Source organism: Alosa pseudoharengus, unplaced genomic scaffold, assembly GCF_046254945.1.
Source record: "Alosa pseudoharengus isolate Yale_2024_CS ecotype anadromous, Long Island Sound unplaced genomic scaffold, YU_APseudo_1.1 YU_APseudo_1.1_scf_10, whole genome shotgun sequence".
Lineage (NCBI taxonomy): Eukaryota > Metazoa > Chordata > Actinopteri > Clupeiformes > Clupeidae > Alosa > Alosa pseudoharengus.
Window position 1 is genome coordinate 9,937,442 of NW_027468565.1, and position 19,167 is coordinate 9,956,608.

The window sequence follows — 19,167 nt, forward strand, 5'->3', positions numbered from 1 at the left end:
AAAGCAAAAGTGATATAGCATACTACAGCAAGCACCTTTATTCACATAGCTCAACTATACCCAGGAGCTAAAAGTCTAAGGTCATAGGTTCCAATCCCAGGGATAGAACTGATGAAAAACATGTACTCTGTATCTGTACTACACTCTAAGTCATCTTCTCAATAAATATCTGTAAATGCAGACATTAACATATGACAATAAACTGGATCTGAGAATCAGTTATCACACATGATAGATGCGCTTTCAGGTGCCCTGTGATATGGCCGTGGTGCAGAGTGATAACGTCCAGGAGTCCAGGCCCAGATGTGAGTGGTGACAGCTGAGCATCCCTTTGCTGTCCCTGCCTTACCAGGAACTCCAGGCATAGGATGACAAAGGGAAACCCACAGGTCACAGCTAGAGTGATCTCTTCCACAGCTCACCGCTAGGTCCGCTATCGCACAAGCACGAAAATGAGTCCAGGCTAGACTGGTCTCTCTCTCTCCCCCCCCCCCCCCCCCTCTCTCTCTTTCTCCACTGGAACGCTCACACCCTCACTGGTCCAGCAGGCTACTTCCCTCCTCTCCCCCTCCAGTCTGCACCCTGCCTGCCTTGAGTGTTTATGCCATGAGAAACCCCATCAGGTCACACCTTTTGAGCTTGAGACTGCATCTGGCTGATACTTTAATCTGAAACCTCTGGGTTTGCTTTGGGACGCTAAAAGCACACATGAGCGAGTACTTGTGCTTTCTGGCAATTTATCCCGTCTCTTTAATCTTTCTGCTGGTGCGCTCATTTCCCTCCTCCTTGAGCTCCGCGTGCTTACACTTTATAGACATCATTAACGTCCTTAATATGTGTCCGAGAGCCTTGATGTGCTAAGCCTGCCTGATACATCTCTTAAGCGGGGCTTGACTGGTGTGGGGTGGGTGAACGGAGGCCTCACTTACGGGTGTTAATCTTCTGAAGAGAGATGTGCTTCTCCAGCTGCCGACGGAGCTTCACCTCGGCACCGTACTTCCCCCATGTGCCGTTGTCCGTCAAGATGAAGTGCGAGTGGCTGTTGTTGAGCACAGCCAGCTTGCTGAGGGGGTTGGACATGGCCTGGTACGGCTTTGTCACCTACAGGGGAACAACAGGGCTGTTAGACACACATGGGCTTGGAACAAAGTAGTTACTGATATGTAAATGGTGGTTTGCATTCAATAGGTCTAGATTAAATTAGCATGCTATTTTCACTGCACTTCAATGGGTCTAGATTAAATTAGCATGCAATTTTCACTTCACTTTAATGGATCTAGATTAAATTAGCATGCTATTTTCGCTTCATATAAAACCCATTTTGCTAGTATTTTTTCCCGTTCGCCAACTGAATGACTCTATCCACTGGGTCCTCTATTAGCTGTATTGTCATAAAACATCACTTCATGATAATTCTACATTGTGTGTGAATTGCATTCAGTTCATATGAAAGTCCTGTTTGCTAGTGTTTCCTGTTCTTGAACTGAGTGTGAATTGATTTCAGCCTGCTGTCTATCAGCAGGCTTCTCTGTCAAACTTACATCTTTGCCAAGGAGGTCCTCTTTGTTTTCCAGGATTCCCCAGGGGGCTATGCCGATGGCACACACCTTTCCTCTGGACTTTGAGGAATGGTCCTTCAAGGCATCACCCACATGTCGGATCACACCTAGAACACACACACACATGCACACACATGAGCAAAGGGAAAGTGCGCTGCTGGTGTGTTCATCCTGGTGGATTATGGCCTACTAATATCATAATCCATATGCTGTCTTCCCTGCCTCCATCTCCGACCATTACTGATGAGATGCTGGGGATTAAACCTCAAGAGTTAGAGGTTAAATGTCACTAGGAATTCTGGGAAATATCCTACAAAGAGGGTCATCTGCAATTCATCTCCAAAGCTTTATCTCTGTTTACATGGATATCCTAGATATTGTGTCTGTCTCATAACTGTACACAGTATGCACCATAATGTATAATAATGTACACACACAGTATGGATTATTTGGCCTTTTCTCTCTAAATACCCAGTCCTGTGACAGGAGTCCAATTGACCTCTAACCCCCAAGCTCACCTGTGCTGACTCCTCCAGTGAAGATCCAGGCGCCGGTGGTGACAGCGGCCTTGATGAGGCCCTTGCCGAACACCTGCTTGAGTTTGGGCTGCATGTCGAAGTTCTGCAGGCCGCCGTGGACGGAGATGAGCAGCGTGGGCAGCTCCAGCTGCCACTCCCGCACCATCAGGTGCAGCAGGTTGTCCGGCTTGGTGTCGTGGGAGACACGGATGTACTGCAGGGAGTAGACAGAGAGAGCGAGAGAAAGAGAGAAAGAAAGTCAGAGAGAGAGAGAGAGAGAGAGAGGCAGTGTAAATGCACAATCAAACTAGATTAGAACTAGAGACTAAATTTTATTTCACACACCAGTGATATGTAAGTACAATACACCAAGTTTTACACCAATAGGATGCTTACAAACATTTATTGAGTCAGAAAAAAATGATGGAAATAATAGGGTCTATAGTGATGAAACACATTTTATCAGAGACATGCATGCATGTACATGTGTGTGTGTTTCTGCATGCATGTCGGTGTGTTTTTAATATGTTTTTGTGTGTCCATACCATGGCCTTGTTAATGAAGCCTCCTCCCTGGAACTCGATGCAGCCATAGGCGTCTGTGGGGAAGGTCAAGGTGTGCTTCTGCACGGTCCACTTCTCCTGGGGCAGCTGCACCAGCTGCGTCCCATCATCCGGGGGCTTGGGGATGGCGCCCGGGGGGAGGGCCACGTGCTGGGCGATCAGCTGACCACATCCACATCTGGGGGGCAGAGACAGCATTGGTGAGAGACCACACAAGTTTTCTGTTGCTGACTGTAAAGTGCTAGTCACAGGCATTGTTAAGGAGTTGTGTTATGACTATGTAACATGTACAATGGTCATACAAACAGATTGAGCAGCTTCAGTGTTTGTGATTGTAGTGAGTAATTTAAAGAAGACTTTGAGTAGACTAAATCAATTATTCTTGACTAAATAAAAGCTCATCTACTGTTTAATAAAGGCTGCTGGAGAGATCTGATTGGAGAAAATTGCCCTTGATCTGGTTTTCTCTCAGTTTGGGCAGAGGAAAAATGTCTTACATAACTTCCTTAATGACCCCCCGCTGTTGCAGTGTGTGTGTGTGTGTGTGTGTGTTCATGTCTGATGTTTGTGGCAGGACACACTGCAGTCTGTGTTGTGTTCATGTTGTCCCCCCCCCCCCACTATATTGTTTGTCATTTTATGTAGGCCGTCTCTTGTCCCCCTTTCATTTCCGCCGGAGTAGGGGCACCCTTCCCGTCCCTCTGCCCTCTCTACCTCCTCTTTCTCTCTCTCTCCCCCTCTTTCTCTCTCTCCCCCCCTTTCCTTGTCTCTGCAGTCCTCATTAATACGTGCTCCTACTCACACACTCATGGCCAGTCTGGCGCTTGTCCACCTCCCAGTCTGGGGTCGTGACGCATGGGGGCACAGAGACCAATGGCTGGACCAAAGAGGTTTCCACTGCTCTACTCTATTTTCTATTTTCTATTTCTATTTCTATTTCTACCGTCATTTAAGACCTCAGATTGTTCTCACTATCTTTTAACCTCCATCTCTCTCACTCTCTCATGTCACCCCCTTCTTCTATTTCTTACCCTCCAGCTCTCTATCACTCCCTCTCCCTCCCTCTCCCTCTCTCCAACCCTCTCCCCCTTTCTCTCTCCATCCCTCCAACCCAATCTCTCTTTCCACCTCTCTAACCCTCTCTCTCCTGCCCTCTGGTCAGGGCCATTGGGTCTGTCTGCAGGCAGCCCTGTCCTGATCTGCACCAGAGAGGCTGTGCTGATGTCACTTCTGGGGTGTTACACAAGGGCAGCCTAGATTTGGGGACAGATTAGAGTCGTTTCGGGCCAGGGGCCCTTGTGTGTGTGTGTGTGTGTGTGTGTGTGTGTGTGTGTGTGTGCTCTCACCTGGTTGGGTCTCTGGTTGGGAACACGTGGACGCATTCTCTCTTGTAGAAGGTTCTCTCAATCCATGCTTTTTGTGCCTGAAACAATATAAAAAAGAAAAATCACATTAGATACTTCTGACTGTGTATTACTGTGTGAGAGCTATGCAAACTACTACTGAATTCTGAGGAAAAACTGTCCTGAAAACTGCAGTTATCACAGAGCCATATTCTTTTAAACAACTGCTGCTGTCAGAACAAATACACTCTATCTGTCCCGTGGGGGCAGACTTTCATGTTAAATGTGTAATATCAATTACTACAAGAATTCAGCTTTTATACACACAAGTTTGCCTGATGGAGGAAATCCTCTTACTGGACAGGAGATTAGAAACCGCTTAGAGCCAGAATGGCTGCATGACCAACACACAAAAGCATAGCGTCGTACTTATGCTAGGAAACATGTACAACACACTCATACTTGGCAATGAAAAGCACACTGACCGGCTTATGAAAAGGCATAAAATGGGGAAAGGGATAACAGAATAAGGAAGTGAATAAAATGCATCGAGGATTTTTTAAAGAAAAGAAACTAAATTCCATTTAAATTTCTCCTCACACCCAGTCGTCAGTGATAACCCACGTGACACAGAGGGTCACATCCCAGTGTGCTAGGGTGTGTCCCTGCTGAGACGGGCTTTGTGTTCGCGCCACAGGGCGCCTGCTAACTGCGGTTAGAGCAGGGAAAGCAGAGACAGAGGGGTCACACGATAAAAGGACGGGGGTCGCTGAGCCAAGAGAAGCCGTTGACCACATCCAGAGAGATGGCTCTGTTTTCCCTGAAGTTATTAGTGCACGTCAAATTAGAACCCTGGATTGGTTCTGCTCGGTGGCTACTGGCTTGCTTTTCAGAACTCTGAGGTAGAGGCCATGAAACTCTCACCAAAAAAAAAAAAAAAGTAGCCGTCCTAAATGGACATGTCAAACTCTGCCATGTAAGAGGGTTTTGATCTGGTTCCAGTGCTGGACCAAAATAACACTGGGTTTGTAGTGGACACTGTCTAGGGCTTTTGTGGTGGGTTCAGTCCTAATTAAAACTAAAGCTTTTGAAGCAGATCTCTCCAGGAAGTTCTGGGAGGGAGAGCGAGTGAGTGTGTTTGGGCACCACACTGAGAAGAATATGCCATTCTACTCCCTGCTCATTTGTCCTGCTTTTAACCTGGTTTCAACACAGTGTTCAGATGATTCAAATGAATTCTGTGAGCAATCGGGTTATTTAAAACCATAACCAGTTTTTTCCACCCAACAAAATTAAAATTAGCTGATTTTTGTTAATGAAATACCCATTGAATAGAATTATCAAAGCGAAACCATTTTTTAAGTTAAATGATAAAATTGGCAGAAATGCTTACAATTACAACACAAAGTCATTTTATGTTTTATAAACCTACAAGATTATTTAAAATGCTGAATGTGAAAATGTGAAATGTTTTTGATCAAAATATGGTTAAACAGTATTGACTAATTCACATTTACAACTCAATTCAGTAATCTCATGCACAAAATGTAAACTAGCAAATACTTTCTGGCGCATCCTAGAACTTGAACAACAGGTGTCAAAAACATTCCATTCTGAACATCATATTTAAATTTTACAGCACAAAAAAGCTTGAGGAAACTTTCTTCCTGTGTGGACAACACATTTCAAACTCAATGGTGACAACCATGCTCACTCACTCACTCACTCACCTAAAAACAGAGAAGCCCCGAAACGGTTCAGCCTCACTCAAACATCAGAAGCAAAGCAGCAAGAGCCCTACATATCTCGGAGACCCTACGCGGTCCTTGCACACCCTAGGAGTCGACTGTTCAGGTCCACCGTCTGACAAGCCTGCGTCCAACCAGCCTGAGCGAGAGAGTGGAAATCCTACCTGCTGCCCTGCCCTGCGCTGTGCTGTGTGGCTGGGGCTCTGGGCCAGCTTTGAGAGCCAGCGCCGGAGCCTGAGCCTGGATTCCTGGGTCAGAGAGGGGCCAGGCACCCAGGGGCCAGCCAGGCGCTCGCCTTCTCTCTCCGCCGAAGGTGCTCCTTCTCTCCTGTGGTCCTCCTCGGGAGCTGCTCTAGCAGGGGTGCTCTCTCTCCTGGTGTGCCGAGGCTCAGTGAATCTCCCAAGACATGAAACTTCATCACTTTATGAGGGGCCGTTCATATGATGAGCATGTGAGCGGGCCCTTTGTTTCGCCGCTGGTCCCATGACTCCAGTTGAAGGTAATCCTTTTGGGAGTCCCATGACCCTGGCTCCACTTGCCCACAGGGTATTTTCATCCATCGCTGGAACAAGGCACAACAAATCTACTTTGATAGCCTCCCCCCTCTTAATCTCCCAATTTCTCCCAAACCCCCTTTCTCTCTCTCTCTCTCTCTCTCTCTCTCTCTCTGGACTCTCCAGCTTTCGCGTTGGGGAAAGCCGGGGACAGGGGTGAAAGTTGGGATTGCTCTCCAGCCCAAAAAACAGAGGGAGGAAATCCAATTCGGGGAAAAAAAGAAAAGAAAAGAAAAGAAAAGAAAAAGAGGAAAAACAAGGGCTACAATGAGAGGACTTTTAATTTGAAGGTGTCACCCCCCTTCCTCCCTCTTTGATTTCAACCCCATTTGCATAATTGAGAGAATTGGACGCAGAAATCCTTTTGAAAGGGGCCTTGTTAAGACATGACTGGACTCCAGTTGGGGGCAAGGTCAGCGCACACTAATTGCAGTTAATCTCTGTTTCCACCCGCCATGTTCGGCCTGCGGAAAACGGTTCTGACGGAGAGCCGAGACAGAGTCTCTCTCGCCCAGGCATGAGGCTCTCCACAGAGTCTCACCTCAAGGAAACAACGCCTATGACGCCTTTCTCACAGCGGCCAGTCCTGATTTTATTTGATTTTAATAAGAGCCGTTCAGCCATTCCATCAGAAAGTCAGAAAAGGAGACTGAGTGAAGTGAGGAATAGATGTGAAGTTTATCTGACAGATGTGTTTGTTGGACACATCTGAGCCAAAGATGGCGTGAAGCGAAGCGAGCCTCTGGGTGGCTGAATTGCACCACCTCATCAGCCTAAGCAGGCAGAGGCTGTCCAGTCAAGCAAGGCAAAAACTGTTTTCAGTTATACAGCCCTTTCTGCTTGTGTGCCTTTGACTTTACTGCTGGAGTTGCTTGATTCACTTGGTACATGTAAATAAACACACACAAACCTGTCACAGTTTTTTTTTTTGTAGCAGCAAACGTGTGGTTGTGATTGTGGTTGATGTGGTGTTGTTTAAAACAGTAAGCAGAGGACCTCCACTCTGCGTGAGGCCAGTGAACTCGTTTAATACTGGAGAGAGGCTTACGTAACTCTGCCGGAGCTTCAGCCACAGGCGTGGGTCTCTGGATCAGTCTAGGCTTTTGTTTCTGGGTTTTGTCACATTTGTTGGGTCAACCATTCAAATATGAAGCGTACAAGGCTAAAATGATAGCCAATCTCCAGGGTTTGCCTTTTATGGTTGGTGGGGCAACACCAACAGCTTTTGGTGCAAGAGAGAGAGAGAGAGAAAGAGAAACAAAGAAAGTGAGGCTGTAGATGAACTGATGGAGGGTGGAGAGACAAGGAACAAGAACCTTTCTCTCCCTTCTCTTTTTCCCCACACATGCATAGCGGCCAGGGCTACATGCACATGTTCCAAACATAATTATAGCTGAGCAAAAGCAAAAGAACACTCGCACTGGCCATTCGGACAGTGTGACACATTTATTTCAGCTTACTTAAACACATTATCCGTCACAATTAAAGCCCAAATCCTACAAGAAATGAGCAGCTTGGTTAGAGTGTCCACTACACAAGGTGAAATCCAAGAGGTGGAGAGTCTTATAGTCTCAAGGATCCGATTTTGTCACGTCGAATGAATTAATAGGTCTTACCAGTAGCCTGGTAACAATAAACATCATTAAGAGCCTTGCAGAAAAAGGCTGCAAACAAAACATATTTGTACCACATGTGACAAAATAGGATTTCCTCTTAGAGTTACAATTGAGCCAGATTAAAGTTTGAGTTTTCTTTCTCATGGTTATTTAGAAGGAAACTGACAATGGTAGGTCTTCTCACACAACTTTCAGTGTTAGAGAACAAGAAATCACATCAAAAACCTCTACCCTGCAAAACTGTCTTTATTTTCAGTTTGTTTATTTGGGCCTTATTTGTCTGCAACATTTTAAACATCCCTTCCGGGTGTGCCACTTACAGAGAGGGTTTCATTCTTAGAAGCAAATATAATGCAATAAAAAAAAAACAAGGCTGCTTTCTGTTGTCTCATGTAGATAACATTCCCATATCCCTGAAGAATTGCTCCAACCAAGCAGACCCGATCAACGATAAGCATTACTGAAGCAGATCAGTAGCATGCAGACAAGGCATGCAGGATGGAACACCAGACAGCAGATGAAAGGTTCTACTAATTGCTTGATGGTGTGGACAAATTGAGTGCATATTGCAAGAACTTAATACCAACTGACAAGACAGGACTGAGAGGCACTTGCATATTGCCGCACAGCTCTGGATGACTTCCATAAACTGTTCTTATGCTAGCTTTCTTGCATGTCGAGGGCAGGGAGAGAAATACGTCCGTTTCATATTGATCTATTCATCTGCCTTGTTTTATTTGAGCCACGTAAACTAGCCGTGATGCTTGGAGACACAGAGTCTGCTGAGTGCCAGGCAAGTTTTGCCTTAATTCCCTTAACCTCTTTAAAATGGCTGTTTTTTACCCGGGCTACTTCTAAAAGGGCCTCATTGTCTTGCTGGGGTTTGAAAATCCAGTTAGCCATCACATGAGCACAACATGCCAGTGATTAGCCCTGAGATTTGTTCGGGTCATAAGATGTGTGTTTAAGGCGAGCTGGGGGTGGGGTGGGGTGGGGTGTGTAGGAGTGGTGGGGCAGGGTAGGAGGGGTTATGGGACTGGGCGCAGTTAGTATAGTGGTGGGGTGGGGTTAGGCCTATAGGAATAACCGATGAGTTGTCCTCCTTTTTGGCTTCACATGTTTAAACAAGTTTCATTTCATACATTTGAGCCCTTTTTCACAAGACTTTTCACAGTGATTTGAGACCAATAATTTTTGAACTCTATGAAATCTCAATAAAACGTGCTTAAACAATGTGAATGTACAGCAAAAAGACTGTGTGCCCGTATCACACACACACACACACACACACACACACACACACACACACACACACAGCTGATCTTGTGGCCTACCAAAGTAAAGATAGTTAACTGAATTCAGACTCTCATCATATGAAGATGTCCACTATGTCTGATGGCTGAGCCTCTACATATCGCTAATTGTTGTGTATTCACTTAACGAAGACAGCTCCAAACTCCCATTGAGCGCCAGCTGTTTCCCCCAGAGCCACTGAAATCCTCTGCCGAGGGATGAGACTGTCCCGAAACCACAGACAGATATTAGCCTCCCATTATGGCTGCCTTCTCATCAGATGTGCGCTGTGGCCTGATGACAAAACCCATCGACTACCCATTGCTATGTGTTCCATTTACAGGTAGAGTCTGTGACTCTGGCAAAAGCTTGTTGATATTTGAGCTCAATAGCCAATCAAACTACACCCTTCCCTACGTTATTCCTAAAGCTCCATGTTTATTGGATGGGATTGGATTCTATCTTAACCACTATGTTTGTTTGCCCTTTACAGAACCAAGTCTGTGTTCGAACCCTTTGACAAAAAGTGTACTGGTTTTGAATTTTAAACCTCACCTTCAAAAGGCTAAGTTGTCCCTGGTGTCCTCACCACCACTGACATCCCCTGTGTGGGTTGGGATTTACAAGCAGCAGGCCTGTTTCTATGGCATTGGAGACATACTAATTACGGCGGCCAAAGAGGTGGCAAATGAGGGCTTTAGTATCACTGCAGAGACATGCGTATCCCTTCTCGATTCAATAGGGGGACTTACCAGTCTCTGCTGGAGCTGTGGACAGTTTGCATTCTGATGGACAGTTTCCCTTGTCTGGGGGAATCAAATCCGGCCAGGCTAGGCCTATTTCCAGACATGTATTGGATGCATTCCTAAACCTCACAGCAGAGGGAAATGCTTATTTCTGAGTCATTAAAAGAGTATGAGGAAGACACGAGGGACAGAGTGAAGAGAGAGTGTGTGAAAGAGAGAGAGAAAGTGAGTGTGAGAGAGAAAAAATGAGAGAGAGAGAGGTGTGAGAGAAAATAAAGATAGAAACATGTGATTAATATGTGATTAAGTGTATGTTTGTGTGTTTGAGGAGAGAGATGAATAGAAAAATGACTGAGTGAGCAAAGGACAGTGATGGTGAGAGAGAGAGAGAGAGAGATTTGTGTTTCTGTGTTTGGGTGAGAGTGAGAGGATGTTTTTCTGAGAGGGATTAGTTTCATGGCGATGCATGAGAACGCACTCGTGTGTTTCCAGTGTGTCGGCTGTCTGCACACATTCTTATGAGGGATGGGATTGTTCTCACTGTAGCATTCTAGCTTCGCCTAATGTGATTCTTCCTCATCATTACATGCAGACATTCAATTACACAACAACACAACCTAAACTTTCACTGATCCCTGAAGATTTGTCTGTCCATTCTGACTTGCTCTTTACAAGTTGACCTGCCTGCCAAGCAACACAACATAGTCCTTTTACCTTAAAATAACAGCATCAAACTCCACATGCTGGGTATTACACTGTGTAAAGTTCTGGGTAGGAGCATGACACTTATTGTTGGCTTTAGACAAATTTGGCACCCCCTTAGCCCTTAATGGGTACCCAGTACGTTGAAAATTGATGAAAAAGAGAATTCCTACATTGTGTTACTTTAAAACAGTCATGTGTGAGCCTATTGACCATCTTACACATTAACCTGCTGCTCTTTCACACTTTTCTGTAGTCAAAGATCACACATTTTATATGCATACAAGGGAGAAGAGTGATGTGAAGGCGGCAGTCTCTAAATGGTAGGCCCTAGGGTAATGCCTTGCAATTTAATCTTCCCAGTGTTATGTATGTTTTTGTTGAACCTGTCTTTCCTGTGCTTATTTTGTATGTTTTATCTTATTTTTGTGCAATGTCTATATGTCTATATGTCTCTATGTCAGGGCTCCCTTGTGAAAGAGGCTGAAGGTCTCAATGGGTTTCACCTGGTTAAATAAACATCAAATAATAAAAAAAAATATATATAATTATACAGCCCTGCTCTTATACAAAAACGGCAAAAGTTGTTCAGTGTTGAGCATTTAGACCCATTAGGGGTTACACTGATGGCATGATTTCTTTTTTTTTCAGAGCAATCAATTATTTAAGAATCTATATTACACAATGCCTAATTTCATAATGACTCAAATCAACGGGATGACACAAAGACAAGTGTAATTATAGGAATGCACTCTAAGGGGAAAAGTCAAATTGAATGGTGTGGTAGATGGCGGAGTTGCGCAACATTGGTTAGGAATTAGATGTTTGTAATCCTTATCCGGCACATTGGGCTTCTCTCTCTGAAAACCCAGTCTGAACGTGTGCCTCTGCCCTGCTAAAACAAAAGACCCCACAGAGTCTCGGACGAAATTGTGAAATCCTAAAAGCTCCTGAACCACACGCTGCTTGGGATTAAACTTAAATCATTTTTAGAGAATAAATCTATTCACTCAATTATGTCCTGAAATTATCCTAAAATGATTATTTTATGATCATTTAATAACTAACCATGCTTCCCTGAAATGTGAACATCACAAAATGTCTGGGATCTGAGTACACATCGGTATGTTATCTGTGAAGCTGTAGCAAGCTTTTTTCCCACTTGTAAACAGCAGTATTGTTTTTCAAATGGATGTCACTTTTCAAATCTTTTTTGAATAAACCCTTTTGATGGGCAGAATAAAGGATTCACTATGCAACACTGGTGACTATTTCTGTTACCAATGTCATGCTCTGAAAATGGCCTGGGATATTTTTGCACCCAGAACAGTGTAGTCTGATGAGAGTGTGGAAAGAGCATGAACGTCATGCTCTCAAGTGAAGATATCTCACTAACTATGGCTGTTGGCTGCCCATCCTCACCATCTAGAATGATTCAGCATGTAAAATACAAAGGAAAGGGGAGGTTGGATCATAAAATCTTCAATTCTTATCAAAACAAGAGATAAATTCCATAAGAAGATTTGGCCCGCCGTTCATGGCAGGCAATTGCTGTAAATCTGATGACTAGACCACACTTTCATGATCTTAATTCTATTAAGTGCAGACTTCAAAGATTCTACCACTGTGAAAGAGCAGAAAGCTCAAGTTACTAAACCTTTTATAATAACGCATGTTCTATTCTCCAGCCAGCCATCACTGTTTAAGTAAAGCCCATGTCTAGCGTTCCTGAACAGCGCACTGGATTGTGCTTGTATGTTGACTGTGGATGGCATGAAAGCATTTGTGGTAAAAAAGAATAAAAGCAAAGTGCTCTAATCTGCCAGCCACTCTGCCCCATAGTAAAGGATTAAGGGCCGTCTGTCTACGGTGGCCTGGAGGTGCCTGCTTCTTTACTTTGCTTCCCCAAGTTATTTTTCCCTCCCTCTACCTCTCTACCTTTCTTCATATAGCGCTCCTTGTCTTTGCATCCCAGACGGTAATGCTTCTCCACAGCAAGACCCAGTTTTGCTCTTATTCTTTTCTGATTACTATCTATCTATCTATCTATCTATCTATCTATCTATCTATCTATATATCTATCTATCTATCTATCTGTCTGTCTGTCTATCTATCTATCTATCTATCTATCTATCTATCTCTTCTATCTCTATTTTCCTATGTGTGTTTGCTCCAACAGGCAGGACAGAAATAGCTTGCCCATGTGCCCATGTTAAGCTCTTTTGTGCTATACTGTCCTGTGCCATGCAGTGGTATCCCATGATATGCTGTATGCTGTGGGGGTTAGGTCACATGACTTCTTTCATGTGAGGAGACCATGTGCTTCAGTGCTGTTCTTAGACCCCCACTGGCTATAGTGGCCTCAGACATGCCACTGTGTGCATATGGATGTAGTACTCAGACCTGGGAATATGCTGTCACTCTTAAAACGAATGTGTTGTCCCTATCTGGACACAGAGGTGTTAAAAATCAACGCAAGTTGTGTGATTTTCAACACATATTGATACTGTTTTACTGTCATATGATACTGTTTCCTTACAGTTTTTCCTCAGTTGCTTTGGTGTATTTTGCGAATCATCATTAATGTTTGCAAAACAGTAAGTGCATGTCTCAAAACAATTTTGCAAACTGCACCACACAGTGGATTACCTGCAAAAGTGCATAACTTGCTCAGAATGCTTAGTTATGTATCAAAAGCAAATATTTATGACAAATGACATGTCAGTCCAATCAGAATAATAAGTTATCCTTATCCTTATTGCCATGTACCAATTTCAACATTTCAAAAAGTTACACATTACTTTATGTGAGACCATTATGTTTGATGATTCAAAGTGCCATAATATAATAGCACAGATGGGGTGGTCTAAAGCAGGGGTAAAACAGGGACAGAGAGAAAGATCTAGCCATATTTAGCATATTTATTTTTTATTTAAATGCTTTGTAAAATGCAGCCCCTTCTTTAAGTTATTTGAGTAACTCATGTTGCACTGTTGGCCCCTATGTTGGTGAAATGTTTTGTTCCCAGAAACGTTTCTCTACACACACACACACACACACACACACACGCACACACACACACACACACACACCAAACACACACACACACACACACACACACACAAACACACACACACACACACACACTCACACACACACACACACACACACACACGCTTATTTCAATTCAATTTCAGCAAAACATTACAATACCCAGTAGACCACATGCAATATTTATGGACTACTTTAGAAACAGGACAGACTTATTTTAAGGCAGTAAAAGACAAAACAGCTGTCCTACGAGTTTCTCAGATTCATAAGAACAGGTGTTAAGCTCACAAGGGCTGTTTTTACGGCCTTTTGTTATTCAGCCTAAACCAACCTCCCAACATAGAATGCAATTAGATGTTCTTGGGGTATACCGGGTGAGCCTGTGGGGGAAAGTGGGAAAACGTCTGGAGTAGGCTAGACAGAGGCCAGACACAGAAGCTGTGATACAACAGTGACCAGTGTCAGATTAAGAACTCAAACACTCGTTTAGGGTTGTCTTACGTAATCTAAGGTGGCCTCTCTATCTCCTTCTTTGAGGACATTACATGTAGCTGGAACAGAGAGCTGAGATAAATCACTCTGTTCCCGCTCATTTACACTAATACAGTTTTTCTCAGTCGCTTTGGTGCTTTTCTCACATCACTATTACTGTAACATTTGCACAGCAGTTAGTGCATTTCTCAAAACAATTAGTGCAAACTGCAAAACCTAGTGGATAACCTGCAAAAGCACGCCACTTGCTCAAAATGGATAGTCCATTCCTCAAAAGCAAGTATTTATCTCAATGAAACTGCCAGTGTCATCAAAATGAGAAGTCTCGACACCATCGTTTATGAACAAGATAGTCAAATGGCGTTGTCATGTTTTCATTACGACATTTTATGCTCTCAGTGTTTTCCCATGCAAAAAAGGTCAGAACTCTACCTGAAAATGCTCAAGACAGCACTATACAGTACTTGTACAGCCGTTTGAAAACTACAGTAAAGTTACAAATTGCTGTAGTTAGGGGAGTAAGTGAGTACAAGACACTGAATATGTACGTTTCACAGTTTTACTGTATATGCTCTTTGCAATTCTACAGCATTGTGACAGAATTTGATAACTAGTTCACCAATTTTGTATCAAGCAATGAAATGAAGACTATTAGTTTTATTGGGAACGACTATTCAGCATCCATAAGTATAGTTCATTTTGACTGACATGACAAAGCAACTGATACATGTTCAAAAGCATGATGATGTGCACAAATTACTAAATGTTGTGGAGGTTGAACTAGTAGTTATGAGAATTTTCATTCTGATCTGAGAAAAGCACCAAAGCGACTGAGAAAAACTGTAATAATGTATATGTGTTATCTATAGCTATTGTGGAAAATCGCATTACTGTAATACACCATAGCAAAGGTGCAATACCTGACTTATAAGTTATAGTGTAATGTCTTATATCTGACTTAAAGTGTAATGTCTGAGCACTGTAGATCAAAAGCACAATAGTGTTTTCCAGGATTTCTGTGCATACAGCATACACTGTAAAACAGTGACCAATAATGACCAAAACTCCACATATAAACACAGGTCTCTGATAGAAGTCTGGGAACACAATCAGAGTAATAATAGCTTTAAAAAGACACTTTACATCACATACATCACGCTTAATGGCAAGACTGGAAAAAGTTATTTTGATGACAAAAAAACACATATTGCACCTTTAGAACTTTTTATGCGGGTTGCTATGACTTAAATAAATACTATTATTGTTATTATTATTATTATTATAATAATAATAATTATTATTATTATTATTAGGGCTGTCAAAATAACTGATTAATTTCGATTCATTAATTTGAGAAAAAATAACTGATTAGTGCAGATTAATCGATTCCGTATGACCTTTGACCCCGAGCCGTTCTAGTCAGTAAAAATTAGACTGTAAAATGAAGGAGAGAGAAGAAAATGTGCTGCCTGGATCATTGTTTGGAACATTTACTTTTAAAAAATGGCCTGATTGTGTTGATAAAAATAAAGTCCTCTGCAATGTCTGCAGCAAGGAATTTGCATATCACCGGAGTTCATCAACTCTATAGTCGCACATCAATGCAAAGAAATAAGTGTTGACATTGAGGGGAGTGTTCATTTATTTTCATTGTGTCCCCTAGGTTATATCTGTGGCCTGAAATGCCTTCTTCCCGAAGCACTGTTGAATTTATTTCCTCAGCATATTAGGTCATATCATAGATTATTATGGCCATTATTTGAACAGTGAAAATAATAATGATATATGCGATTAATTTAGATTAATTAATCACAGAGTATGTAATTAATTAGATTCTTTTTTGTAATCGATTGACAAATAATAAGTATTATTACTAATAATAATAATAAATAACAACAGTACAGATGTAGGTTTTCTGTGTGTTCTGAGTAATGTTTCTACTGATGTTTCTACCTGCGAGTTTCAGTATTATGTACAATGATCCATGACCTCAAAACATACACCTAAGGCTTCACCTCATGTGGATGTCATGTGGATGTTGGATTGGGGCCACCCACCCTGAGCACCCAAATGTGGTCTTTCCTAGTGTTGTAAATTGATTTGAATAAAAGTACTAAATACATGCAAATATGTACTCATGTGGTTTCCACAGTCAGTTACCTGTTGCTAGATACGAGAGCAGTTTCCCAGCTTAACTGTTGCTGACTACAAGCTATATCTCAAAAATCACACATTTCACATAATGCTTAACATACAGTAAATGCTAGGTACTGCCTCAAGTTCCACTAAATCACAAATTAACATATTTTTTTGGAATACACCATTTGAGCAAACATTATGTGAATTATGACTTTCGACATTATTTATTTCTATGCTTGCTAAGCTAAGCTATGATAACTATGCTAGCAGTCACAGACCGTTAAGGCCGCTAGCAGGCATTTTTTGGCAACCGAGTGAGCGTAGTGCAGCCTACTCACCCTCTGAGACCCGGATGTAGTGCGCTTGATTGACCCACGCTTGAAGGAGCCCTTCTTCGTGCCCGTTCCTCGATCCATGAGGTGAGTTCAGCGAGCGTTTTCACTGGAGCATTCCTGCCTACCGTGGGCTCTCTGTGGGATTATCTGTGTTGTGGTCAGGGATGGACTGCTCAGATAATGGATGGACGGCCCGACGGATGAATGGATGCTGCTGGACAGGTTGTGTGTCAGTGGAGTCAGGAACTAGGAAACATCACTGGAAACGTCAGAGTTCCCTCGGCCATTGGCATCATCGCGGTCACTCACTCTCTCTCTCTCTCTCTCTCTCTCTCTCTCTCTCTGCTGATGTGTGTTACAGCTCCCTGTCAAACTGACAAGATAGAGAGACACAGGCAGGGGATAAAAGTCAGTGGATGGCGCGTGCTTGACACATAGACCCCCTTTCTCCCTCCTCCTGCTGCAGCCGTAATCAGGCTTAATGCGCCCGCTCATGGGAGGATGGACTCTTTAATGGAGAGAGATTTAATAAATGGTTATTGAAGGTAAATCTACTTTGGTACACCGCGGCCCAAAATGAAAAAAAAAATACATGAGTGAGAGAGAGAGAAAGAGAGAGAGAGATAAAGAGACAGAGAGAGAGGCTTTTAAGCAACGCAAAAAGTGCTATCATGATGGGTGAGCCAGATGAGGAAAGGATCAGAGAGAGACGAGGAGAGGAGATGAGAGGAGAGGAGAGGAGAGGGGAGGAGAGGAGAGGAGAGGAGAGGGGTGGTGGCGAGAGAGAAGACACTTCCAGATGTGGCTGGCGCTGTTTGAGCTGATCCGACCTTCAGCAGATGTTCCAAAGAGCCGGGCGTCTCAGCCGGTCATCACCTTGGCTAGTCGTACTATGGGAAAGGGAGATGGAGGGAGACGTGAGGGAGAGGGAGCGAGAGAGAGAGAGGGGGGAAGAGAGATGGAGGATGAGAGGGTCAGGGGAAAGACATCTAGGAAAAGACAGATAAAAGAGAAAAAGGAATTTAGAGAATTAGAGACAGAGGGAAATAGAGAGTGAGATAACACAAGGTAGAAAAAGTGGAGAGAGACAGAAAAGAGATGGGGAGTGAAAGGAGATAAGGAGTGAAAGGACACGATCAAAGCAGAGAGCAACAAGAGAGGGTGAGATAAAAGACAGAGAGAGAGGAATTTAAATAATTGGATACAGAAGGCAAGAGAGAGGGACACACAGAAAGCTAGAAAAAGAGGGAGAGAGAAATAAAGAGGCCTGAGGTTGCAGCCCCAGTGGGGGTTCCCAGTGTGAGGTGTTTTAAGGTGACCTTGCAGTGACCACGCTCCAGTGAGGAGCAGGCGAGTCACAGCCAGGCAGAGACACACTCTAACCCCTCCTTCCTTCCTGCCACGAGCTCCTGGACTTCCTGGCAAGAACCATTGTTTGTTTTTATGACAAAACCTGACGTTGAGTTTCTCTGACGCCGTGCCATAGCCATCCCTAGGGGAGTGAGCTGACTTCTGGAAAATACTCTACAGCCATGGAAAGAGCGGAGTCTGTCCAAACACTCTGCCCAAAGACTCTGCCACACATAGTGGGCCATCTGACACCATGGGTTACCAGAGCGCTTTCCTCTTCAGCTGAATTTTAAGTGTTTTCAACCACAACTTCGCCCCTGTGCTTGAAAGAACAGCTGTGTTTTATTGTCCCGAGTTGCCAATGAAAAATTGAGGTTCAATTAAAGAATGGTATACATTTCCAAGAAGTGGTGTTTCATGACACTTATTAAGTCTGTAGGAAATGCACAAACATTTCCACTGGAAGCTCATTTGCCTGTCAAGCTCCTAGGAGGATTTCTAGGTTATTTTTGCCACACACAGCCACATAGTGGACCAGCAACCCCCCCTAGTGGTAGCGTGTGACCACACATTTTCCTGGAACTTTTCTATTTGATCAAGGAAAAAAGACACACACACACACACACACACACACACACACACACACACACACACACACACACACACACACACACACACACACACACACACACACAAACAAGAATATTGCCAGAACTATCTGCGATAAGCAAATTATTAGCTGTAAGCCACTAAAAACACACTTGACAATAATAAGAGCTGCCTGTCATGCAAACTGATGCATGTTCATGATACACTGGGCAACACAAATGCTGGTCTTGCACTTTCCAAGCACAAAACTACATAGCAGATCATCTGGCCATAAATTGACCAGGAACAATGACAAGAAATTTCAAAATGGTACAAAAAAGCATTACCTACAAGGACTTGCCATAAAAAAATGGATTCTCTAACTTTGACCATTTGAAGCCAGTCACACAGTAAGTTGTGGCTGACTATGCTGCATTAAGTTACTCAATATTAAGTAATTTACCATGAAATGGTGGCAGGTCAGTAACTGGGATATCATCATGTATTGCATACCCGTCTTAATCCCTGTGTTACATCCACAGATTTCTTTCCAGTGTTTATGTAAGGACC

At 43.3% G+C, this 19,167-nt stretch overlaps 1 protein-coding gene across 1 annotated transcript in view; it reads right to left on the reverse strand.

Annotated features, from left to right (window-relative positions):
• LOC143109929 (transient receptor potential cation channel subfamily M member 1-like) overlaps positions 1-19,167 on the reverse strand; it is a 50,024-nt gene that overhangs the window by 19,934 nt on the left and 10,923 nt on the right. Inside the window, exons 3-9 of the mRNA XM_076272730.1 lie at positions 5,896-5,979; positions 4,586-4,692; positions 3,987-4,063; positions 2,623-2,818; positions 2,078-2,291; positions 1,542-1,666; positions 930-1,101 (exon numbers count right to left, since the gene is read on the reverse strand). Coding sequence (XP_076128845.1) covers positions 930-1,101; positions 1,542-1,666; positions 2,078-2,291; positions 2,623-2,818; positions 3,987-4,063; positions 4,586-4,692; positions 5,896-5,979 — 975 coding nt within the window. The remainder of the gene's footprint in view (positions 1-929; positions 1,102-1,541; positions 1,667-2,077; positions 2,292-2,622; positions 2,819-3,986; positions 4,064-4,585; positions 4,693-5,895; positions 5,980-19,167) is intronic.